The sequence below is a fragment of the Ovis aries genome, chromosome 20 (genome assembly GCF_016772045.2).
Source record: "Ovis aries strain OAR_USU_Benz2616 breed Rambouillet chromosome 20, ARS-UI_Ramb_v3.0, whole genome shotgun sequence".
Taxonomy (NCBI): domain Eukaryota; kingdom Metazoa; phylum Chordata; class Mammalia; order Artiodactyla; family Bovidae; genus Ovis; species Ovis aries.
The window spans coordinates 27,763,442-27,790,272 of NC_056073.1; the positions used below are offsets into that span (position 1 = coordinate 27,763,442).

Sequence of the window (26,831 nt, forward strand, 5' to 3'; positions counted from 1 at the left end):
GGCAGATGATCAGATATGACATTAAAAGTGTACACTATGAGAGTACATATAATGCAATTTCAGTTTTGTAAAATAAGAAATATGCAAATTTTTACACCAGAAAAGGTTAGTAATATACCAAAATGTTAACAGAGAAAATGTTTTGTTGACAAAAAGACTATGGGATTAAAAAAAAACACCTCTTCGTTTTTATAGTGAATTTATATTCAGTTTACAATCAGAAAAAAATTGCTTTTTTTTCTTTTCTTTCTTTTAATTATAGGCTAATTACTCTACAATATTGTGATAGTTTTTGCCATACATTGACATGAATCAGCCATGGGTGTACATGTGTTCCCCATCTAGGCCCTCCCTCCCACCTCCCTCCCCATCCCATCTCTCAGGATCATCCCAGTGCACCAGCCCTGAGCACCCTGCCTCATGCATCAAACCTGGACTGGTGATCTAGTTCACATATGATAATATACATGTTTCAATGCTATTCTCTCAAATTATCCCACCCTTGCCTTCTCCCACAGAGTCCAACAGTCTGTTCTTTACATCTGTGGCTCTTTTGCCGTCTAGCGAAACATTTTTAAACGACTGAGCTATCAGAGCAAATTTCCCCACATTTTGAACCCAGGAGTTTAAGTATGGGAAGTTCTTTGGCAACTAGCATGCGCTCCCATGTCTTGAGAATGCTGAACTACACGAGTCTTGATGAGACCATGTCTTATTACAGAAGCCAAAAACACTTTCCGTTTTTGTTGCTGGGTACCGGCAGGCATCCTATTCTGGTGTGCTTATGGCAGATTTTGATTTAGGGGTTAGTTACATGAAGAACTAGGGCCTGTTCTGTCCACTGATTTCCTGAGCCCATTCCTTCCTCAACTCTTCATTCTCACCTCTGTATCCAGGAAAACTTTACCCATCAGTTGAGTCTATGAATCCACCAAGATAGCTATGCCAAACACGCCTCTGGCTCCGTAAGTGTTCTTACATCTTCCTCTTCTATTCCCCCCCAAACTATATCCACTCTCCAATAGCTTGGACTCATGCATGATGTCTTCTGTTTATATCCTGACAATTCAACAATCCTCTCAAGCCCTGCTGACTCCACCTCCTCCCTCTCTCACTGCAGCTCCCACCTCTCTGGGGGTCACTTGGACGTGCCTCCAGAATTTGCATGCAGACAGGCACACCCCTCCCTCTTTGCATTCCACATGCTCGTGATGTTTAATTAATTTCCCTTTTTTAAAAGTTAATATTCCTTTTTCTAAAATTAGGCAATTTGTTTTCTACTACTTATATGTAAGATTACTAATTTAACATTAAGCTACATATCTATTTCTACCATCTCAAAACACAGCCGACATTAGACATGACTTCAGAAGCAAGTGACTTCCAAAAACTCATATACACCTGAACCTTATATGGTTTTCCCTCTCGCCTTCCCACTGCAAAAATTATCAGAACGTGGCAGATAAATAAAGGCATTCTTACGCCAGATATCTCAGATCTCATAGTGTGTCAAAGGTTAAACAGATATGAACTGCCAAATATTTACCGTTTCCTCAGGCCGCTTAGAAGATTTGGAAAAGACCCTGATGCTGTGAAAGATTGAGGGCAGAAGGAGAAAGGGGTGACAGAGGAGGAGATGGTTGGATGGCATCATTGACTCAACGGATATGAGTTTGAGCAAACTCTGGGATATGGTGAAGGACAGGGAGGCATGGCGTGCTGCAGTCCGTGGAGTTGCAAAGTGTCAGACACGACTGAGTGACGGAACAACAACAACTGCTTAGAAGATGGCAGGAGAAATTATGGGACAGAAAAGGTGCTTCAGAAACCAATATGGATGTTGTCATCAATTACTGTTTGTTGCAGGAGCCGAGATTCTGTAATACGGTCACTCGTTCTCATACATTTTTCTCAGTGGCGGGTGAAGAACCAAGTAAAAGGCAACAGGAGAGATAAATTAGTTAACACACATTTTAATAAGCACATTAAAGACATTCCAACCATTCCCCTTAGAGAGAAAAGATCAACTATTACCATCCCCATTTCAGAGAGAAAGCAGCGAGGACAAGAGAGTCATGACTACCATAAGGCTCCAGTTGTCTGAGAGCAATCAGAAACCCAGCAGGACCATCCAGCTGAGGCTGAGAGCTGGGAATGATGAAAAGGAACAAAGGGTAAATGACAAAACCTGGGGCTGTGCCAGGAGGTCTTCCTCAGGGTCTCAGCGTAAGTCTGGATCTCATACAGTTAAGCCACAGTAAAGGGAAAATTTTCCCAGTGAAGGCAGATGAGAATTCATAGAAAACTCTTGAGTTCTGGCATTGGTAAAGGTTACCTTCCCACCATCATGATCCAGAGCAACTCCAATCTACCGGGGGCAGTGGGACAGGATCTAGAAGGGCCCCGGGCTGCTGCATATAGACACCCCAGCTGAGGACAGCTGCAGAGTCCAGACCCCTCCTCGGGGGTGAAGTTGAGAAATCCCCTTCTTACCACTGACTCTCTTGCCACCCCCACCAGGCAGAATTTTGGCCATATTCTATTTTCCTGAGACCGTTCCTCCTCCAGCTCCTCATTCTCCTCTCTGTATCCAGGAGAATGATACCCATCAGTGATGCCTGTAAATCCACCAAGATTGTTACTGCCAAACACACCTCTGCTTCCAACCCTGTATCTCATTGTTTCTTCTTCTTCCTCTGCTTCCCACCAGATCCTGTCCACTTTCACTTCCCAGTATACTCTGCCCCATGTGAAGCCCTTACTGCCTAGCACCCCAGGCTCCAGATCAAATTGCTGACCACGCTGGCATTTGTTCAACCACAAGCCAGTGAACACCATACTCTTCCCATCTGGAGACACTGCGAGGTAGCCATTGGCTGGCCGGGAATTCAGGATGCTCCTCACTGTGGGGACAAGGAGACAAAGGTGTGGACTCACAAAAGATACAAATGAGATTTGTCCCGTAGGTTCTGGGGCCTTCATGACAACGGTGGGAGACTCCTCAGGGGACCAGGACAAAGACTGCTTTGACCTTGTGTTCAGACTGTTAGCAACTAGAAAGTTTCTAGCAATCTAGAAATTATAAACACAGAAAATTCAAGGCCTCAGGCAGTGCGATGAGACTGGAGAGGAAAAAAAGATAAGCACTGGGATCACTACAGCTGAGCAAATCTGGGGAAATGTTTATGGTTCTGAACTCAGGATAAAGAATTTGGAAAAAAAAAAAAAAAGAATTTGGATACATTAGCCACATGAAGACCTTCCTCTTTAAAACAAAGGAGCTGACCCATAAGTAATAAAAGCTTCACAGGAAAATGGTAATTTGCAAACTTCAGCCACTATCCATCCTCTCCAGATACTCACTTGTCTTATATTCCAGATCCCTCATCAATTTTCCTAGAGTAAAAGAACAAAAGGACAGTGAGCAATTCTTGTTTTTTTTTTTTTTCTTTAGCCATACTGCTCGGCTTTCAGGAAGACCAGGGATTGAACCCAGATCGATGGCAGTGAAAGCACGGAGTCCTACCCGCTGGACCACCTGGGAATTCTTGACAGGAAGCAGCTCTGGCACCACAGCTTCTCAGTCAAACTCTCTTATGGTATCTCATATAACTTCAGCAATTAACAGGGGATCAGCAAAGTTCAAATGAAACAGAGGAATTAATTCAGGAGATACCCACAGCTGTCCAGTCTAAACAGTTTCATGTGAATATCCATGGCAACACGTGCTGAACCCTGTTTTAAACTAAATCCTAAACTTTTAGTCCTAAACCACTCTATTTCTCTCCACTCTCAAAGAAACCTCTTTAGAGTCATTCTCTCACTATGTAATTTTATTTCAATTGTGGTTAAAACACATAACATTTACTGTCTTTACCATTTTTAAGTGTATAGTTCATTAATGTTAAGTATATCTAAATTTTTGTGCAACCAGTTTCCAGAACTTTTGCATTTTTTAAAACTTAAACTCTATGCTCGTTAAACAGCAGCTCCTCATTTCCCCCTCCTCTGTAACCTGGCAACCACTAATCCACTTTCTGTTCCAATGGATTTCACTACCTTCAGTTCAGTTCAGTCGCTCAGTCGTGTCTGACTCTTTGCGACCCCATGAATCGCAGCACACCAGGCCTCCCTCTCTATCACCATCTCCTGGAGTTAACTCAGACTCGTGTCCATCTAGTCAGTGATGCCATCCAGCCATCTTATCCTCGGTCGTCCCCTTCTCCTCCTGCCCCCAATCCCTCCCAGCATCAAAGTCTTTTCCAGTGAGTCAAATCTTTGCATGAGGTGGCCAAAGTACTGGAGTTTCAGCTTTAGCATCATTCCTTCCAAAGAAATCCCAGGGTTGATCTCCTTCAGAATGGACTGGTTGGATCTCCTTGCAGTCCAAGGGACTCTCAAGAGTCTTCTCCAACACCACAGTTCAAAAGCATCAATTCTTTGGCGCTCAGCCTTCTTCACAGTCCAACATCCATACATGACCACTGGAAAAACCATAGCCTTGACTAGACGGACCTTAGTCGGCAAAGTAATGTCTCTGCTTTTGAATATGCTATCTAGGTTGGTCATAACTTTTCTTCCAAGGAGTAAGTGTCTTTTAATTTCATGGCTGCAGTCACCATCTGCAGTGATTTTCGAGCCCCCAAAAGTAAAGTCTGACGCTGTTTCCACTGTTTCCCCATCTATTTCCCATGAAGTGATGGGACCGGATGCCATGATCTTCATTTTCTGAATGTTGAGCTTTAAGCCAACTTTTTCACTCTCCTCTTTTTAGAGACCTCATATACATGGAATCACATAGTACTTGTCTCTTTGTGACTGGCTCATTTCACTTAGCATTTTGTCCTTGAGGTTCATCCATGTTAGAGTATGTGTCACAGTTTCCTTCCTTTTTTAGGCTGCTGCTGCTGCTGCTAAGTCACTTCAGTCATGTCCGACTCTGTGCGACCCCATAGATGGCAGCCCGCTAGGCTCCTCTGTCTCTGGGATTCTCCAGGCAAGAATACTGGAGTGGGTTGCCGTTTTTAGGCTGGATAGTATTCAATTGTCTGCCTATGCCTCATTCCATTTCTGCATTCATCCAGTGATGAACATTTGGGTTGCTCTACTTCCTGTTCATTGTGAATAATGTTGCTATGAACATGAGAGTGCACATATCTCTTTGAGTGCCTGCTTTTAATTCTTTGGGAATTGGGAATGCTAGATCATATGGTAATTATGTGTTTAAAATTTTGTGGAAATGCCATACTGTTTTCCATAGCCTCCCAATCTTCTTTTACCTCATTGTTAGATATGAAATATATTTCTATCAACTCTGAGAACTATTAACTATGATTCTACATTATGGAACAGTCTTAGACTATCACATGGAAGCCTCCATGGTTTGGACTTAGATTTCCTCCCCAGTGTCCCTGCCTGGTGTGAATGACATGCAGGAACTCTGAGAAGGTGCAGCCACGATCAAAACTTAAAGAAACATTTCAGAGAAAGAAAGGAGGTTTTCTAGGCTCAGAACTCCCTCCTTTACCATGGAATCCTCTGAGTCCTTTCCCTAAACAAAGACATTTATCTGAAAATTCTTCCATCCGTTTTCTGATTGCAGGACTGACAGGCTTTTCAATCCAGAACTTCTTCTGAGGGTATCTAGAGATAATGAAGTCACAGTAAGTACTCCTGAGAGAAAGGCATGGTTTCCCACCGTCAGAGTATACTCATGTGAGCAAATACCAATAATGGACCAAAGAGGCAGATAGGAAAAGCTGCTTTTCCAAGTGGCTGGTTTCGACATCAGAGTGAGAGAGAAGAATATAGAGATCTGAAGAAAGGGCCATGATCCAAGGAGTCTCTATCCACCAACATGTCATTTATGGTGGTTTAGTTGCTAAGTTGTGTCTGACTATTGAGACCCCATGGACTGCAACCTGCCAGGCTCCTCTGTCCATGGGATTCTCCAAGCAAGAATACTGGAGTGGGTTGCCATTCCCTTTTCCAGGGCATCTTCCCAATTCAGAGATCAACCTGCAGATTTTTTTTTTTTTTTTTTTTTTTTACCACTGAGCCACCAAGGAAGCCTAAAATCCTAGAGCTATACCTAAACAGGGACTTAAACAGATTAAAAGTCTGATGTTTGACCTACCGACTGAGCTATCTGGGCCCTCTTAAGTATCAAAACAAAATACTTAAATAACAAAATTACTAAGGAAAACCTCATGGAGATATATCAATCCTATTCCAAGAACACAAAGAATGTACCTTATTTTCAAGTGCATAGAAAGTGAAAGTGAAAGTGAAAGGGGGCTTCTCTGGTGGCTCAGAGGTTAAAGCGTCTGCCTGCAATGCAGGAGACCTGGGTTCGATCCCTGGGTTAGGAAGATCCCCTGGAGAAGGAAATGGCAACCCACTCCAGTATTCTTGCCTGGAGAATCCCATGGACAGAGGAGCCTGGTGGGCTGCAGTCCATGGGGTGGCAAAGAGTCGGACTGTCCAAAAATTTAAAACACACAATATAGAAAGTCTTGATAAAGTCCAAAATAGTAGAAATGGCAACACACATGTCTGATCACAAAATATAAAAACTATGAAACATAAAGCTGTTAGAAAAACAAAAACACAGCACCACTGACAGATGTCCTCTTTTTTAAACAAGTCTTATATGAAATAGCAAATGAAATTTAAAAATTTAAAATATCTAGAAAACAACAAAAAATACTATGGACTAGAAATTATAGCATATTTCAAAAACAAGGCTCCTAAATATATACACACAAAAATATATTAAAAATAGAAAAAAGAGAAAGGCAAGTAGAGAAGGCAAAAATAGATATAAACAAAACATATTCAGATATAAACAATAAAATGTAAGGATATTATTTGTCAAACACTGCAGATACTTTTTAAATTACAAATGAAAGTGGTGGTTTTCCAGGAGCTATAAATACTAAATATTCCAATTAAAAAGTGTCAGATGAATTTATTTTAAAAGAAAACAAAATTTTATGTTGCTTATAAGAGATACATAAAAGTAACAGCCCAGATAGGTTGAGAGTTAAAGAATAAAAAGTTCAATAGTATGCAAACACTAATCAAAAGAAAACTAGAATAACTACTGATATCAGACAAAATACTCTAGGGCAAGAAGTCTTACACATTCTGTAACACCCTCATTTCTTATATAATTACTCATCTCCGACAGTCTCTGTCTGGTCTCCCCAGCTAGAATCTGGCAGCCTATCTCCTTTCCCCACCTGGTAACTGGTCCATGGTAAATACTTAGATTATGCCAACAGTCCTGGTGTCTCTGGAATGAACTGTGTATTCTCAAAATACTTGGCTTTTATCTCTGTTCAAAGCTTCTGCCTATCGTTATGAGTATGGTTTTTGAAAACTGTCAGTGTTTAATGCCTAACACATTGCCTGAGAACCACTGCCAAAGAAACCATTATCCCTGTGACTCATATAAGTGTCTTCTTCTTATGAGCCAGCAGAGAGCAGGAAACCATCACTAACAAGCATGGAGGGCAATCTGATGAAGAAACGTGCTCTACCAAATGTGAGGGAGAGCAGCCAGGAGAGGGGGCTGGGAACCAAACAGGAATAAAAAGAACGAAAGAACACTGGGTCTTAGCAACAAATGTGTATTTTAAATTTTTTCAAATACTCTGCCACAATCTCCTTCATTTCAACTCTGCCTATCCTCTTACCATCCTAAGTTTCAAGACAATTTTTCTAGGACATTCTGTGGAATACCTTTCATATTACACTTTCTAGAAGAACCTCTCTTCTTCCAAATAACCCCTTTCAGCCCTTGCCAAATTTCAATAAGTTACAGTGACAGAAAGAAAAAACAAAGGAACACCTGAGTGGTTAAAAACATAAAGCAAGCAGCACTTACCTGCTTGTTATGTCACTTGGGTCCTAGAAAGGAAGAGAAGACAGACTGTCATGGAAATAAGGTTCCCAGGAGCTGACGCCATTCCTTATGATGAGCTCGCTGGGAATGGGTACACAATAGGACTGAACAGAGAATTTTCTGGTGGGCTTGGACCTGTGCTATTCTCCACTGTGGTATCAGTTTATGGGGACACGTTTCCCCTTCCTTTCCTCCATGTGAGTCTAGAATATCCTCTCCAGGAAAACTTGCTTGATCTGTTGACTTCTATTGTCTATCAGATTAAGACTGAAATCTCAGAATGCCTTTGAAGGCCTCTACTCAGCTGGCTCCATCTTACCTAGCCCATCTTCCCTTTAACTTCTTCTTCACTTAAGCTGACTCCTCCAGAAAGGGAGCCTCTTTCACTCTATGTACCTTCCTATCTTCCAAATGCTCTTCCTCAGCACCTGCAGGCTTCCCAGGTGGCTCAGTGGTAGAGAATCCTCCTGTCAGTGCAAGAGCCACAGGAGACTCAGGTTCAATCCCTGGGTCAGGAAGATCCCCTGGAGGAGGAAATGGCTGACCCACTCCAGTATTCTTGCCTGGAAAATCCCACGGACAGAGGAGCCCATGGGCTACAGTCCGTGGGGTCACAAAGAGTCGGACATGCACGCTGCACCTACACCCACCTTTTTATTATCACACTCATTAAGTTTATTATCACATTCATGTGCTTCATTTTAACCAATGCACCTCCACAAATGGAATGTTCAACTCCTCTTTCCTGCTAACACAAATCTTTACATTTTCCTCAAGGCTATCATTAAGAGCTGCTTCATCCATGAAGCCTTCCCTGACTAGCCTTTTCCAGAATTCCTGTGGCTTCCAGTCTGATCATAAGATTTAACACTCAATTATTTCTTATAATTATAAATGTACATGTATGGATGTGAGAGTTGGACCATAAAGAAAGCAGAGCATTGAAGAATTGATGCTTTGAACTGTGATGTTAGAGAAGACTCTTGAGAGTCCCTTGGACTGCAAGGAGATCAAACCAGTTAATCCTAAAGGAAATCAGTCCTGAATATTCATTGGAAGGACTGATGCTGAGGCTGAAGCTCTAATACTCTGGGCACCTGATGTGAAGAACCAACTCACTGGAAAAGACCCTGAAGCTGGGAAAGAATGAGGGCAGGAGGAGAAGGGGACGACAGAGGAGATGATTGGATGGCATGACCAACTCAATGGATATGAGTTTGAACAAACTCCAGGAGTTGGTGATGGACAGGGAAGCCTGGCGTGCTGCAGTCCATGGGGTTGCAAAGAGTTGACCCGACTAAGAGACTGAACTAAAGTGACTGACAGATCTTACTATCTCAGTGTAACATCCGTGCATATTGCAGTCTCCTGCCCACTGTGATTTGAGACTTACAACCTACAGGTTTGCTAATTAACCTGTCAAGAACTCAACAAATGAGAACAAAACCTTGTCTCTCCTGACTCCTGGCCCAGATCTCCTGCTAATGGAGCAAGAGGTACAATTTAACTGGTCCCTCACCTGCAAAAGTTCAAGTGCTGGCTGCCGAGCCTTCTTCTCTAACTCAGAAATCAGGGTCTCCAGCCGGATGACCTCCGCAGAGCCCTTGGCGAGGTGGCTGTTCCTCCCTCCAGTGAGCTGTCGCTCCGTTCCCTCCAGCCACTCCAGCAGGCACTGCCCCCTTTCTCTCAGGAACTGATGGCCCTGCGCAAACACTGCTGCTCTGCCTTGCTTGTAGCTCTGGAATTTTGCCTACGGTAAAGGCAGAAAGACAGAGAGGATTTCTCCTGAGAGGCTGGAAAACACCAGAACATTTGTGAATTCTGGGGATAAGTTCAGAACAAGAATCCCTTCTATCACACTCTCCTTCTCCTCATCCCTCATTATGCCCCCTCCCCTCAACATACATACATACACACACACACAGACACATACACATACACTCTGTCTCCCACCGAACACAGGTACACAGAACATTCACCCGAAACGTCTCATACCAGCAGGGCCTGAATCTCATCTTCTCCTGTAGACTGAAAATTCTGAATCCTGTCCCTGTCTCCCTTCAGAATCTTCAGATGGTTTAGAATTTTACCTTGTGGGGGTGGGGGGAAACATGAATAATCTCAAGATGAAGATGAAAATGCCCTCAAAAGACACCTGCAAAATGATTTCAGAGTGAAATCAGATAGTCTTTGATCTTATATAGTATTATAAGATAACTAGGTTGGAATAGTTTTCATTCTGGTTAATGAAGAAGAAACAAAGTGAATGCTATGTTAGCTTAGAGTAGCTTCTCAGAAGTGAGATAAAATGCATGTTAAACTTATACTGTACTGTATGTCAATTACATCTCAATAAAACTGGGAGAAAAATAAGTGAGATAAAATAAAATTTATTATCATTACAGCTACTAAGACTTATAGTGTAGTTTTTATATTTACAGTCTTTCCACCACAAATATAGATGATTTATATTAAAATTAATTGATAACATAGAAATAAAAAAGAAAACCACAAAATAATGAAGGAAAATATATATACTAACTCCAAATCACTGAGTAAATGACTAAATTGATTTTAAGAGTCCTGTTAACCAAGGACAAAAGGGAAATAGCGATTCATGTAATCCTTTCACAGACAGGAGGAAAAATACTGGTACATCAGAAAAAAATAATATTTTCCCTGAGATTAAATTCTGAAAGGAAATTCATACATGATGCAATATTCTCAAAAATATTTTTATAATACAGATGAAGCACACACTTTGAAGCTAAGTATCAAGACAGCTATCAAGAGCACTGGTATTCCATCCATACTGCTGGTTGAGGCTTGATCAGATGTTTCAGAAACTAAAACATCAAGGCAGTGGGACAGACTTGCTATTATAAAAGATATGAAAACAAACCAGTTTATTATTCAAATTAAAAGAATACATGTTGCCAAGAACTTACCATGCTACAGAATTTGAACCTTCCCCTTACAATTGTTAGAATGGCTATTATTTAAAAAAATGAAAGATAACAAGTATTGGTGAAGATGTGAAGAAAAGGAAACCCTGGTACACTACTAACAAGAACGGAAACTGGCACAGTCATGGAAAACACAACAGATGCTTCTCAAAAAACTAAAAATAGAACTGCCATATGATCCAGAAATCCTATTCCTAGGTATTTATCTAAAGAAACTGAGATCAGGGTCTTGAAGAGACATCTGCACTCCCAGGTTTATTGCAGCATTATCCTCAACAGCCAAGCTATGGAAACAACCTAATGTCCAAGGGATGAATGGATAATGACAGTGTGGCATATATATACAATGAAATCTTACTCAGCCTTAAAAAAAGAAGAAAATCCTGCCATTTGCAACCACACAGAAGGACCTGGAGGATATTATGCAAAGTGAAATAAGCCAGGCACAAAAGACAAACACCATATCATCTCACTTGTATGAGGAATCTAAAACTCGAAGAAGCAGAGTAGAATGGCGGTGCAGCTGGAGGGGAGTGTAACGGGGAGGCGATGGTCAAAGGGGAAAAGTTTCAGTTATGCAAGATAAGTAAGTTCTGAAGATTTACTCTATATCACAGTGCTTACAGATAACAATACTGTGTTGTATAGTTAAAATTTGCTAACAGGATAGATCTTACGCTGTGTTCTCTCTCACACACACACACAGTAAGACAATAATAAATTGGGTGGGAGGAAACTTTGGGAGGTGATGAATATGTCTCTGGCCTTGATGGTAGTGACATACTTATCCCCAAACTTAAGCTGCATACAGTAAATATATGGACAGCTTTTTGTGTGTCAATTATACCTCAATAAAGTGTTTATTTAAAAAATTTTGGACCTTGTTCTGAAGGTACAATAGAACTTTTTTGGCTCCAAGAACAGAGCTGGGGTCCAGCAAGCTTCTTACCCGATAAGGCTGCGCAGCCTTCTCCAGCAGAGCAGCAGCGTGGTGCCTGTGCTCCCGGGACTCCCGACAACGTGACACACAGTATCCGCTGGTCATCCTTGCAGTAGTAATGCAGCTTCTCCAAATGCTGCCCGCACAGCTGCTCCGCTCTCTGCGCGAGTGGTCGGTCCTCCCTGGGTTGTCTCTCCTCATCTGCTTTCATCCTCCAGGTGTTCTCCGCTATGCTGGCCATCTGCCACACATGGCAGATATTCTCTTTCTCAAAGGCTGTCTTGCAGAGAGAACAACATAATGGCTGCTGAGCAGATTCACAGACCTTAATGATGCGGTGAGAGCAGGAGACGTGACCACGGTCGATGGTAACGGGCTCTTTCTAGTAGTCAAGACAGACAGAGCACAGCACCTCGTCCTCCAGTTTCCTCAGAGGAGAGGCAGGGGCCAAGACAGCAGCGCTGGAACCCTGCAGAGCGCTCCTTCTCAAAACAAAGAGTGACCTTCTAAGAGGATACGAAGGAAAACCAGAAACTGTGAATTTTTTCAACATTAAAATGGAACTCATGAGAAAATAGTTTTTATGTTCAAACTGTTCCCATTTCCCTTCAAATCCAAAGTTCCTTCCAGACCACTATTCAGAACAGATTCCAGCCTGCAAAGCTACCCTGGTATTAGTTTCAGGCAGTCAGCTTTTCTGTAAACATTTTAAAGGGTACTAATACGTGTGAGTATTCTAGAAGATTATAGTATTGGGAAAGTAAATACCTAATAAAGTCTAAGGAATTTCCCTCACTCTAAGTAGATCAGCTTTAGTAAAAACCCGATAAGGCTGCGCAGCCTTCTCCAGCAGAGCAGCATGATTCAATAGTAAAGATTAGTAAATAGTAAATGATTCAATAGTAAAGAATAGGAATTACAAAAATTTAGGGCTTAGGTCCAGTGGTTAAGAATTTGCAGTCCTACTGCAGAGGGCATGGGTTTGTTCCCTGATTGGGGAACTAAGATCCTACATGCCACACAGTGTGGCCAAAAAAATTATAATTATAAAAACCTTAGGGCTATATTTTAAAACTCATTTGAGAACATGAGACTTAGATTATTAGAAACCATTAGGTTCAACCATAGGTCTTTTATTCATATGCTGCCTTGTAAACCTCGTTATGATTTAAACTGATGGTTTTCAAACATTTCTGGAAACATCACAGTTAGAAACGCATTCACATCCCAGTCTAGCAAATTAACACATGCACATACATGCGTATGCACACACATGCTAAAGCACGAGTTTTGTTCAATATCATTTACTGACTTTTAAAACTGCAGTCCATCTTTAAAATGCTGGTTATAACCCATAAAATTGATGCCATGATATAAGCTATTGCAATCGATAATTTGAAAATCCCTAATTTAAGCCACACCAACTTTATCACTAACCCTGACCTCTACCCAGAAATGCAAACTCTAGGGAGCCACAGAAGCCTATTGAGTCACCACTTGCAGCTTAAATTCACATCTCCAATTGCATTATTTTCCTCATTGTTCTTATTCCTTGGTAAGAGCTACCAACAACTACCCCATTACCCAAGCTAAAACCTAGGCGTGATTTTAGACACCTCATTCTTTCTCTACCACCTCCCATATCTGGTCACTGAATTAATAGAATATCTGACATAAAAATTTCACTGCATGGCCTAACAGTAGAATGCAGATGACAGGAAAAAAAAAAAAAAGTCAATGAACTTGAAGAAGGTGCAATAAAAATTTTATATCTTATTATAGAATTTTTTTCTAAAAAGCAGAAACTCAGTAGCATATGAAATATCAAAAGGTCTAACGTTCATGTCATTAGAGTACCAGGAAAAGAAATTGGTAAAGGAAAAAACAGAGAAAAAGTTAGCTGAACACTTCTCAAGTATGTATGGCAAAAGACACAGATTTACAGATTCAAGAAGCTCAGCAAATGCCAAAAAGAATAACTTAAAGAAAAACCACCCCAAATACACCATCATCAAACTGCTGTAAAGCAAAGATGAAGAAAAAATTCTTGAAAGCAATCAGAAAAAAAAAAAAAACATCACAATGAGGGGAAGGATGATTCAGATGCTGGCACATTTCCTGTTAGAAGCCATAAAGGTCAACAGACAGTGGGAGAAACATCTGGAAAGTGCTGTGAAAAGTCCTGTCAATCCAGGGTTCTACAGCAGTAAAATATCCTTCAGAAATGAAAGCAAAATATAAATATTTTCAGATGAAAGAAAACTGAGAAAATGTTATCACCAGTAAACCTGCCCTGAAAGAACTGCTAATGCAAGTTCTTCAGGCTAATGTGAAATTCCACAGGGACATTCGGAACTTCAGGAATAACAAGAGAACAGAAGAAAGGGCAACAGAAATGGTAAACATTTGGATAAATACAGTAGCTTATTTTACACCTCACAAGTTCTTTAAGATATGTAGGACAGTTGGAAGCAAAAATTGTAATATCATTAGAGAGATTATGTAGATGTAATACATAAGACAATTATAGGGAAAGTCTATATGGTTGTAAGGCTTCTTTTAGGTTGTAAGGCTTCTTCAACATTTTATTTGAAGTTGCAAACTTTTAACTCTGCTTAGCTTTTTAACTCTAAGGTCTGTATACTGTAACCCAGAGACCAACACCGAAAAATACTATGAAGAGATATAGTCAAAAGCTAACAGATAATTAACTTGGAATATTTAAAAGTATTAGAAATAAATGAAGAGAAGGCAAGAAAAATGAAGTAGAAGTGTAAAAAAAATAGGGTACAAAAGAAATAATAGAATAGTGGGCCCAAGTTCAACAATGTTAATAATTACATTAAATATGAATAGTCTAGATACACCTACTAAACAAGATTGTCAAAATGGTTTATAAGAAAGACAAAACTATGTTCTATCTCCAAATAGAAAGTTAAATGTAGTAATATAGATCTCTAAATATCTATATTATTGTTAGATACTAAATATAATAATATAGATCTTTAAAAGTAAAAGAATTGAAAAAAGTGTACCATCTAGCAAACTCTAATCAAAATAAAGCTGGAGTAGCTATGTTAATATTAAATAAAGTAGACTTCAGAACAGGCTATGTTACAAGGGATAAATAAGACTATTACATAATGATAAAGGGGTTATTTCTCCAAGATAATATGCTAATCACAAACGTGTGTGCAACAGCACCACCAAAAGAAACAAAATCTGAATTGTTGGTGTTCCAGAAGGAGAAGAGAGGGAGACTGAGGCAGAAAAACTATTTAAAGAAACAAGGTCTGAAATAAACAAATGGGACCTAATTAAACTTAAAAGTTTTGGGCAATGAAGGAAACTATAAGCAAGGTGAAAAGACAGCCTTCAGAATGGGAGAAAATAATAGCAAATGAAGCAACTGACAAAGAATTAATCTCAAAAATATACAAGCAGTTCCCGTAGCTCAATTCCAGAAAGATAAATGACCCAATCAAAAAATGGACCAAAGAACTAAATAGACATTTCTCCAAAGAAGACATACAGATGGCTAACAAACACATGAAAAGATGCTCAACATCACTCATTATCAGAGAAATGCAAATCAAAACCACAATGAGGTACCATCTCACGCTGGTCAGAATGGCTGCTATCAAAAAGTCTATAAACAATAAATGCTGGAGAGGGTGCAGAGAAAAGGGAACCCTCTTACACTGTTGGTGGGAATGCAAACTGGTACAGCCACTATGGAGAACAGTGTGGAGGTTCCTTAAAAAACTGGAAATAGAACTGCCATGTGACCCAGCAATCCCACTGCTGGGCATATACACTGAGGAAACCAGAATTGAAAGAGACGTATGTATCCCAATGTTCATCACAGCACTGTTTACAATAGCCAGGACATGGAAGCAACCTAGATGTCCATTGGCAGATGAATGGATAAGAAAGCTGTGGTACATATACACAATGGAATATTACTCAGCTAGTAAAAAGAATGCATTTGAATCAGTTCTAATGAGGTGGATGAAACTGGAGCCTATTATACAGAGTGAAGTAAGTCAGAAAGAAAAACACCAATACAGTATATGAACGCATATATATGGAATTTAGAAAGATGGTAACGATGACCCTATATACAAGACAGCAAAAGAGACATAGATGTAAAGAACAGACTTTTGGACTCTGTGGGAGAAGGCGAGGGTGGCATGATTTGAGAGAATAGCACTGAAACATGTATATTATCATATGTGAAATAGATCACCAGTCTAAGTTCAATGCATGAGACAGGGTGCTCAGGGCCAGTGCACTGGGATGACCCTGAGGGATGTGATGGGGAGGGAGATGGGAGAGGGGTTCAGGATGGGAAACACATGAACACCCATGGCTGATTCACGTGAATGTATGGCAAAAACCACTATAATATTGTAAAGTAATTAGCCTCCAATTAAAATAAATAAATTATTTAAAAAATAAAATTAAAAAAATAAAGAAAGAAACAATGGCTAAAACTTTCCCAACCTGGGAGAAATTTGCGTATTCAAGTTCATAAAGCTATTAGATCACCCTATTACTTCAGTCTGAAACGATCTCCAAGATACATTATAATAAAACTGCCAAAAATATAAGACAAGGACAGAATCCTAAAATCAGCAAGAAAAAAGAAGACTCTAAACTACAAAGCTGCTCCTATTAGGCTAGCAGTAGATTTCTTAGCAGAAATTCTATAGGCCAGGAAAGAGTTGGATGATATATTCAAGAATTAGATGTCAATTACATATTGAGAAGTCTCTATCTGACAAAGTTGTCCTTTATTAAGGAGAAACAAAGACTTTGGGCTTCCCTGGTAGTGCAGCAGTAAAGAATCTGTCTGCAATGCAGGAGATGTGAGTTTGATCCCTGGGTCAGAAAGATCCTCTGGAGAAGAAAATGGTACTCCATTCCAGTATTCTTGCCCAGAAAATCCCACGGACAGAGGAGCCTGGCAGGCTACAGTCCATGGGGCCGCTAAGAGTTGGACATGACTTAGCAACTAAACAACAACAAAAACTTTACCAGGTGGTTTGACAGAAAACAACAAAATTCTGTAAAGCAATTATCTTTCAATAAAAAAATAAATTAAAAAATAAGTAAAAACATAATTTACAACAAAAAGGAAAAAAAAGACTTTACCAGATGGGATTTCTCTGATGGTCCAGTGGTTAAGAATCCACCTGCCAATGCAGGGAACATGGGTTCAATCCCTGGTTCAGGAAGATCCCTCATGCTGCGGAGCAACTAAGCCCGTGTGCCACAACAAGAGAGACCACTGCAATGAGAAGCCTGCACACTTCAACCAAGAGGAGCTCCTGCTGGCTGCAACCAGAGAAGGCCCACGCACAGTAACGAAGACCCAGTGCAGCCCAATAAATAAACAATATAATCACACAAAATGTTTACAAAACACTATTTAAAAAAGAAAGACTTCACCAGACAAAAACTGAGGGAGTTTATCACCACTAGACCTTCCTTCCCTTGTAGCTCAGTTGGTAAAGAATTTGCCTGCAGTGCAGGGACCCCAGATCCCTGGGTTGGGAAGTTCCCCTGGAGAAGGAAATGGCAACCCACTCCAGTATCCTTGCCTGGAAAATCTCATGGACAGAGGAACCTGGTGGGTTGCAGTCCATGGGGTCGCAAAGAGTCGGGCACGACTGAGCGACTAACACAACACAGACCTTCCTTACGGGAAATGCTAGAAGGAGTTCTTCAAGTTGAAATGAAAAGATGCTAATTAGTAATATGAAAACATACAAATACATAGAACACATAGGTAGAGAGTGAATAAATAGTCAAATTCAGAAAACTCTCATACTGTAATATGCTAGTGTGTTGGCCACTTAACTATAGCATAAAGGTTAAATGACAAGAACATTAAAAATAACTACACAGTTACTATAATTTCTTAATAAATACACAATACCAAAAGAGGTAAAATGCCGGGGTCCAGCCCCGGTGGATCCAGGGTGATTCGAAGGTGGGGACGGAGTCGGCGTCCTGGAAAAAACTTATTTAATTACAGATATAGAGGGAGATTAGAAATAGATAGTGTAGTAGGAGAATTAATGGAGAAAAGAGGCTGAACAACTGGTTTACATGGAATACTAATCACCACCTACGTAGGCCACAGGCGTCTTTCCATTCTCCCGAAGCAGAGGAGGCACTGAGGCCTCCCCGGTCCAATCTCAGAAGCCCAGGCAGAATTAGCAGGCTTGGTGAGTACCCACATTTCAGATGGGAATTCAGCCAGGAAAGCGGGGAGCAAGAAAGAAACGACACAGGGGAATCAGTCTTTCCAGAAACTGATCCAATTTCTTTATTTTTCAGGTTTGTTTATATACCTTTTTGTTATACACAGGGATGAATACAGAGTCATGCGGGGGTCAGCAGACCTGACCCTTGTCACAACCAGGTGCTTCATATAAAATTATACAAAGGTCTTATGAGTTTCATCATCTTCTAGCCATGAGACCTGCTGACATTTTATGGCCCTTTCTGATACCGGTCAGTTAACCAGAAAACTTATTTTTCCAGGGGTGATTTTTTTTCTTAAATCAGGTGCCACCCTCCAAATAAAGTTGCATTCCTATAGGGTGAGGGTGTAGTGAGTTACAATCAAGAAAGGAATTTACTTAACCTAAGGTTTAACATAATTAATCTTAAAGGTTAATACTTATTTCTCCTATATGCTAGTTATATTCATTATAAGGGCAGGAATATGGAGATTTAGCAGCAAATATTGGCTCAACAAATGTAAACCGTTCACCAATGTTCCCCTTAAAATCTTTTTTGTCTTAAGATAGTGATAAAGTTACATTTTTACATAGCATAGTGATTTATAACAAAGTACAGGGATCTATAACAAAAGAGAAAATTCATTAACTCAAAAAGTCTAGTATTGCTAACATCAAAAAACTACTATATTTCCTATTCTATATTCCAAATACATTGATTAATACATTCCCAGGTGCCTAAGGATATGGAGGCCTGATGGCAATCATTGACTCATCAATGAAAAAAGCCCTACGCTAATACTCCAAACTCTCTGTGCTGTTTATGGTTGAGAGGTTGTCACATGAGCTAGTCTGTCAGCAGAGAGGTTTGCCCTGAGACATCCTTGTCACACCCAGGGCAGGGAATTAGCAGTAATTATTGGCACGACAAATGAAGAAAAAACCCTTCACCAATATAATTCCTAATCAACCCACTAATACTATACTAATGATCTTCTAACTTCTCAAAAGAGTCTGTATTTAGAAAGTTTTAAAACATCCCGTGGGGCAGCGACAGCTGGCTCCTGGCTCCCGGCTCCCCGCCGTTGAGCCGGGGAGAGAGCCTCCCGCCTAGCGGCCAGGCACCCGGCCGGATGACGCCCAGCGACCCGGGCCCCTCCGCGGCACCGCGTTCACCTCTGGGAGGCCACAGGCACCCAGACCCGAACTCCAAGATAGGAGGCAAACTGAGCAAGAAGAAGGGGTACAATGTCAATGATGAGAAGGCCAAGGACAAAGACAAGAAGGCCGAAGCAGCCGGGACAGAAGAGGAGGGAACCCCAAAGGAGAATGAGACCCAGGCAGCTGCCGAGACCGCAGAGGTGAAGGAGGGCAAAGAGGAGAAGCAGGAGAAGGAGGCCCAGGATGCCGCCAACAAGCCCGAAGACAGGAAGGTGAGAAAGACGCCGAGGCGGCCAAGGAAGACACCCCGAAGGCAGAGCCTGAACCGACGGAGGGGGCTGAGGGCAAGCCGGAGCCCCCCAGAGATGCTGAGCAGGAGCCGGCGGCCGCCTCAGGCCCCTCCGCTGGCGGCGATGCCCCCAAAGCTTCGGAGGCCGAGGCAGCGGAGCCCGCGGCCCCCGCCAAGGATGACAGGAGCAAGGAGGGAGGGGACCCCACAAAGACTGAGGCTCCCGCCGCTCCTCCCAGCTTCAGATTCAAAACCCAGCAGCACTGAGGCTGCCCCATCCTCCAAGGAGACGCCGGCAGCCACGGAAGCGCCGAGTACCACGCCCAAGGCTCAGGCCCCCACAGCCCCCGCAGACGAGGTCAAACCTGCTGAGACCCCGGCAGCTAATTCCGATCAAACCGTAGCAGTGAAGGAGTAACAAAGGACAGCCTATGGAAAAAAAAAAAAAAAAAAGAATACAGCTTAACGACGACCTGTCTCTCTTGTCTCTCTCTCTCTCTCTCTCTTGTCTCTCTGTCTCCTATACTAACTTGTTTCAAATCAGAAGCAATCATATGTATTGCCCAAGAATAAGGATGTGGTCCCATCAAAGGGAGGGAGGGGGTGGGGAGAATCCAAATAGTATTTTTGTGGGGAAATATCTAATATACCTTCAGTCAACTCTACCGATCAGCCCTGGATTTTCAAGATCAATGTCTGAAAGTGCAGTACATCTTTTGTACCTGAACTTGGGTCACATGCGATCCTGCCTCTAAGATCTGAACATCCTGTCTTTCTGCAAGGGGCAGGGGGTGGGGAGTGATGCAGGGCTGTGCCAAGGCAATCAGATGTTTATGAAAGCAGTATTTTCTGTGTTTTCTTTTTCATTTACAGCCTTTCTTATTTTGATATTTTTTTAATGTTGTGGATGAATGCCAACTTTCAGACAGCCCACCGTAGCCTGTCCACATGTATCTTGATGCCAATACTCCATTTTTCCTCCCCTGGTCTTTTTGGGAATAACAAACATTCTCTCATCCTACTTAGCCTCCCTAGATTTCTCATGACGAGTTAATGCATGTCCGTGGTTGGGTGCACCTGTAGTTCTGTTTATTGGTCAGTGGAAAAAAAAAAAAGTCCGCGTTCATTGCAGTTCCAGTTTTCTCTTCCATTCTGTGCCACAGACACCAACACACCACTCACTGGAAAATGGAAAAACATAAAAATTAAAAAACAAAAAAAATGTACAATGGACGCATTGAAATTATATGTAATTGTATAAATGGTGCAACAGTAATAAAGTTAAACAATTAAAAAAAAAAAAAAATCCCGTGCCTCTCACAGTTGGGAGGCTGTAAACAATCACATGCGGCCGGACGAGCCTGATCAGGCAGGCCAGAGAACCTTCAGAGTTCGTAAGGTGAAACACTCTTGTCACACCCAGGAATTTTTATTAACTGGAGCTGCAAGTTAACTCCTTCACCGGGAGAAATGGTTATGGGGAGAGGCCCCTGTAAAGTACTCTGGTTTTGGGGGTAGATGCTCGGGAACAGGGGGTTTCCTGAGGCTTGATCACACCTTTGCGTATGCCAAGCTTCCTTCCTCATGACCTTTACCATGGGCGGAGTTCCTCACGCTGGTTCCCAACAGTAAAATTTGACATTAAAAGTGTAAATAGGTGAGAAGTAAAAGGGTAGAGTTTTTGCATGTTAGTGAAATTAAGTTGCTCTCAGTATAAAATAGACTGATAACATCTACAAGAGGTTTTATGTAAGCCTTGAGGTAACCATAAAGAACAAAAAATTAGAGTAGATTCACAAAAGATAAAGAGAAGAAAATCAGAGCATACCACCACAGAAAATACCAATTCACAAAGGGAGGCAGCAAGGAAAAAAGGAACTGCAAAACATCCAGAAAGCAATCAATAAGATGGTATCAGTAAGTCCTTACATATCAATAATTACCCTAAAGGTAAACATATATAATTCTTCAGTCAAAATGTACTGGATGGATTAAAAAAATTCAACTATAAGCTGCCTGCAAGATACTCACTTTCAGCTGTAAGTTCACTCATAGGCTTAAAGTAAAGGGGTGGAGAAAAAATAGTCCACGCAAGTAGAAAACAAAAGAGAGTGAAGGCAGCTTTACTTGTATCGGAGAAAATAGACTTTAAGCTGAAAACAATAATAGATAAAGAAGGTCATTATATAATAATAAAGGGGTCAATTCATCAAGTGAGTGAAAATTGCTCAGTTGTGTCTCTTTGCAACCCTGTGGATTACATAGTCCATGCAATTCTCCAGGCCAGAATACTGGAGGGGGTAGCCTTTCCCTTCTCCAGAGGATTGTCCCAACCCAGGTCTCCCATATTGCAGGCAGATTCTTTACCAGCTGAGCCACAAGGGAAGCCCAAGAATACTGGAGTGGGTGGCCCATCCCTTCTCCAGAGGATCTTCCCAACGTAGGAATTGAACCAGGTGGATTCTTTACCAACTGAGCTATCAGGGAAGCCCAATTCATCAAGAGAATACAGCAATTATAAATATATAAGCACCCAACATCAAAGCACCTAAATGTGTTAAGCTAACAGGTCTGAAGGGAGAAATAGACAACAATAAAATAGTAGCAAGGGATTTCAATATTCAAGCAATGAACAGACATCCATCTAGACAGAAAATCAGAAACATTGGACTTCAACCATACTTTAGTCTAAATGGGCGTAACAGACGTGCAGTAGCAGCTGAATATACATTTTTTTGTTTGCCATGCTGTATAATACATCCCAAGAACTTACATATAACTGGAAGTTTGCATCTTTTGACTACCTTCATGCATTTTGCCCACCCTTCTCTCACCTCCGACAACCACCAATCTGTTCTCAGTATCTATGAGCTTGGTTTATTAGATTTCTCAAACAAGCAAAAATAGAACTACCAATAGATCCAACAATCCAACTTCTGGGTACATATTCAAGGGAAATAAAAACAGGATATCAAAGAGCTATCTGCACTCCCATGTTTTTACAGTATTATTCCCAATAGGCAAGATATGGAAACAACCTAAGTGTCCCTCTATGAATGAATGGATAGAGAAGGTGAGATATATATATTAATGGGTGTATGTGCTCAGTTGCTCAGTCATGTCTGACTCTTGGTGACCCATGGACTGTAGCCCACCAGGCTCCTCTGTCCATAGAATTTCCTGGGCAAGAATACTGGAGTGGGTTTTTCATTTCCTTCTTTAGGGGATCTTCCCAGCCCAGGGATCAAACCCACTTCTGTGTCTCCTGCGTGGGCAGGCAGATTCTTTACCACTGAGCCACCTGAGAAGTCCTCCATATATTAATATAAAATTTTGTTGTTGTTTAGTAGCTAAGTCATGTCTGACACTATTGTGACCCCCATGGACTATAGCCCACCAGGCTCCTCTGTCCATGGGATTGTCCCAGGCAAGAATACTGCAGTGGGTTGCTACTCCCTTCTCCAGGGAATCTGCATTACAGGTGAGTTCTTTACCACTGAGTCACCAGGGAAGCCCTAATATACAGTATAATATATCTAATAGGATATTATTCAGCCATGAGAAAGAAGGAAATCTGCCATTTGTGACAACTTGGATGGACCTTGAGGGCACTATGTTAAGTGAAATAATTCAGACAGAGAATGGCAAATACTATATCACTTATGTGGAATCTAAAAAACACAACCCACAGAAATAGAGTATAGAATTGAGGTTACTAGGGCCTAGGAGAGTTGGGGGGGATCAGAAAGATGTTGGTCAAAGGGTACAAACTTCCCGTTAGAAGATGAACAAGTTCTGGGAGCCTAATGCACTGCATTGTGATCACAGGTAACAGTACTGTACTGTATAACTGAAAACTGCTAAGAGAGTAGATCTTAAATCTCACCACAAAAATTAAACAGTAATTATGTGATGCAGTGGTGGTGCTAGCTAGCAATGATGGTAATCATATTGTAATATGTTTCAAATCAGCACGCTGTACACTTTAAACTTGTGCAACTCTTTGTGCAACTCAGTCGTGTGCAACTCTTTGTGAACCCATGGACTGTAGCCTGCCAGGCTCCTCTGTCTATAGAATTTTCCATGCAATGATACTGGAGTGGGTTGCCTTTTCCTACTCCAGGGGATCTTCCCAACCCAGGGATCTAACCTGTGTCTCTTGCATTGGCAGGCAGATTCTTTACCACTGTGCTGCCCGGGAAACCACTTTAAATTTATATATCAATTATAGCTCAATAAAGTCTGGGGGCAGGGTGGGGGGGGGGTAGTAGAGAAGAAAATGCCAAAGATCCTACAAAAATGAAGCAGAATAAATGAGTTTTACAAATTAATATACACAAATAAATGGACTAGTGAAGACTGACAATTTTTTAAAAGTGCATTTACAACAGTACCATAAAACATGAAATAAATACAAATCTTACAAAATATGTGTAAGATCTTTATGCCATAAGCTAATAAATTACAAAAAACATGAAAGAAATCTAGGTAAATGGTGAAATACACTATATTAATAGGATAGATAGGCTCAGTATTCTTAAGATGCCATGTTAAACCATGGAAAAGCCAAAGGGGCACCACTGTAAAGCTGTTCTTAGGGCATCAGTTGGCCTTAACCCAGCCATGAAGCTCTCCTCCAGCACCACCATCATTCCCATACTGGGAGATAATAATAATAACCCGTACATCCCAGAGGACTGCAGAAAGGATTCAATGAGGTCAGGTAAATAAATGAAAATCACTCTGGAAAGCAAAATACCCTACAGAATGCTGGTTCTCTCTCCTCTGCAGTGCACCCACTGGCACAGCATCTGGCCCACCCCACCCTCGGCCCCTCCGGCCCAGCCCTGCACTCACTTGGGCCGCCTGCCACTAGGCAATCACGGACAAGACCTCAGTAACTGGGCTCTGCTGGAGCCTCTGCGACCACTGCCAGGCCCTTCCAGGCAACCCCAGCCTTGCCAGTGCCTCCGGGCCTCTCAGTCTCGCCTCTCGGACCGTCCGGAAAGGCCTCCACTGGGCAGACAACTAGGTGTAAGGGTTCCTCAGGGACCTCCGTGTCCGTGGACTTGACTCTCGCCCAGGTCAGCTGGGGAAAAGGAAAACCCAGACACCAGGGGGATTCACTGGCTACGAATGCTTTTAAAATAAGTTGTTTGGGGGGGCCTACGCTTGTTCTCTGTCTAGCTGTGACCGGCTGAGGAGGCGCGGCGGCATAGGGACGGTACCCTTGCCGGGCTACTACAGCACTAGGGTGTCAGTTGGTCCCGCCCAGAACACTTCAGTTCTGCCCTGGAAGGATATATTTAATAACTGATTGGTGTGTCCCTTGAATACAAGAAAATGGAAACTGAACAGCCAGAGGAAACCTTTCCCAACACCGAAACCAATGGCGAATTTGGTAAACGCCCTGCTGAAGATATGGAAGAGGAACAAGCTTTTAAAAGATCTAGAAACACTGATGAGATGGTTGAATTACGCATTCTGCTTCAGAGCAAGAATGCTGGGGCAGTGATTGGAAAAGGAGGCAAGAATATTAAGGCTCTCCGTACAGACTACAATGCCAGTGTTTCAGTCCCAGACAGCAGTGGCCCCGAGCGCATATTGAGTATCAGTGCTGATATTGAAACGATTGGAGAAATTCTGAAGAAAATCATCCCTACCTTGGAAGAGGGCCTGCAGTTGCCATCACCCACTGCAACCAGCCAGCTCCCGCTCGAATCTGATGCTGTGGAATGCTTAAATTACCAACACTATAAAGGAAGCGACTTTGACTGCGAGTTGAGACTGTTGATTCATCAGAGTCTGGCAGGAGGAATTATTGGAGTCAAAGGTGCTAAAATCAAAGAACTTCGAGAGAACACTCAGACAACAATCAAGCTTTTCCAGGAATGTTGTCCTCAATCTACTGACAGAGTCGTTCTTATCGGAGGAAAACCTGATAGGGTGGTAGAGTGCATAAAGATCATCCTTGATCTTATATCAGAGTCTCCCATCAAAGGACGCGCTCAGCCTTATGATCCCAATTTTTATGATGAAACCTATGATTATGGTGGTTTTACAATGATGTTTGATGACCGCCGTGGACGTCCTGTGGGATTTCCCATGCGGGGAAGAGGTGGTTTTGACAGAATGCCACCTGGTCGGGGTGGGCGTCCCATGCCTCCCTCCAGAAGAGATTATGATGATATGAGCCCTCGTCGAGGACTCCTCCACCCCTCCCGGACGAGGTGGCCGGGAGGTAGTAGAGCTCGGAATCTTCCTCTTCCACCACCACCACCACCTAGAGGAGGAGATCTAATGGCCTATGACAGAAGAGGAAGACCTGGAGACCGTTATGATGGCATGGTTGGTTTCAGTGCTGATGAAACCTGGGATTCTGCAATAGATACATGGAGCCCATCAGAGTGGCAGATGGCTTATGAACCACAGGGTGGCTCTGGATATGATTATTCCTATGCAGGGGTCGTGGCTCATATGGTGATCTTGGTGGACCTATTATTACTACACAAGTAACTATTCCCAAAGATTTGGCTGGATCTATTATTGGCAAGGTGGTCAGCGGATTAAACAAATCCGTCATGAGTCAGGAGCTTCGATCAAAATTGATGAGCCTTTAGAAGGATCCGAAGATCGGATCATTACCATTACAGGAACACAGGACCAGATACAGAATGCACAGTATTTGCTGCAGAACAGTGTGAAGCAGTATTCTGGAAAGTTTTTCTAAGACTAGTGAAGAACTGAAGGAGTCCTGCATCTTTTTTTTTTTATCTGCTTCTGTTTAAAAAGCCAACATTCCTCTGCTTCATAGGTGTTCTGCATTTGAGGTGTAGTGAAATCTTTGCTGTTCACCAGATGTAATGTTTTAGTTCCTTACAAACAGGGTGGGGGTGGGGGAGGGTGTGCAAAAACTAACATTGAAATTTTGAAACAGCAGCAGAGTGAGTGAATTTTAATTTTTGTTCATTGTTGGTGGTTTAAAGAAGTCCCCCCATGTAATTATTGTGAACACTTTGCTTTGTGGTCACTGTAACATTTGGGGTGGTGGGACAGGGAGGAAAAGTAACAGTAGTCCATATGTCCCTGGCATCTATTCAGAGCAGTGTGCAGAATGTAACGCTCTTTTGTAAGAAACGTTTTATGATTTTTAAAATAAATTTAGTGAACCTAAAAAAAAAAAAAAATAAAAATAAAATAAAATAAGTTGTTTGTACCGTGTTGTGATCCTCAACAATCCTGTGAGGCAGGGCTCAAAGACACTGGTAGGCCTATTTTACGAATCAGTCAGAAGAACAAAAGTAATGCAGCG

At 41.8% G+C, this 26,831-nt stretch overlaps 2 protein-coding genes and 2 pseudogenes across 5 annotated transcripts in view; 3 read left to right on the top strand and 1 right to left on the bottom strand.

Moving 5' to 3' along the window:
* Positions 1 to 26,722, top strand: part of LOC114109649 (brain acid soluble protein 1-like) — a 32,193-nt pseudogene extending 5,471 nt beyond the window's left edge.
* The window catches only part of TRIM26 (tripartite motif containing 26), a 58,763-nt gene that overhangs the window by 5,471 nt on the left and 26,461 nt on the right, over positions 1 to 26,831 (top strand). The window lies entirely within an intron of this gene.
* The window catches only part of LOC114109595 (tripartite motif-containing protein 26-like), a 33,365-nt gene continuing 8,491 nt past the window's right edge, over positions 1,958 to 26,831 (bottom strand). The window contains exons 1-8 of one of the 4 annotated variants that reach the window (XM_060403345.1): positions 20,170 to 20,210; positions 19,885 to 19,948; positions 11,825 to 19,295; positions 9,429 to 9,659; positions 7,892 to 7,914; positions 5,528 to 5,643; positions 3,364 to 3,396; positions 1,958 to 2,903 (exon numbers count right to left, since the gene is read on the bottom strand). In XM_060403345.1, the coding sequence (XP_060259328.1) occupies positions 2,332 to 2,903; positions 3,364 to 3,396; positions 5,528 to 5,643; positions 7,892 to 7,914; positions 9,429 to 9,659; positions 11,825 to 12,016 (1,167 nt within the window). In that variant the 5' untranslated portion in view covers positions 12,017 to 19,295; positions 19,885 to 19,948; positions 20,170 to 20,210 and the 3' untranslated portion in view covers positions 1,958 to 2,331. Of the gene's footprint in view, positions 5,644 to 7,891; positions 7,915 to 9,428; positions 9,660 to 11,824; positions 19,296 to 19,884; positions 19,949 to 20,169; positions 20,211 to 26,831 lie in introns of those variants that run through there. The other 3 variants (XM_060403344.1, XM_042237458.2, XR_009597615.1) reach the window with 3 other exon arrangements.
* Positions 24,694 to 26,722, top strand: LOC114109556 (heterogeneous nuclear ribonucleoprotein K-like; annotated as a pseudogene).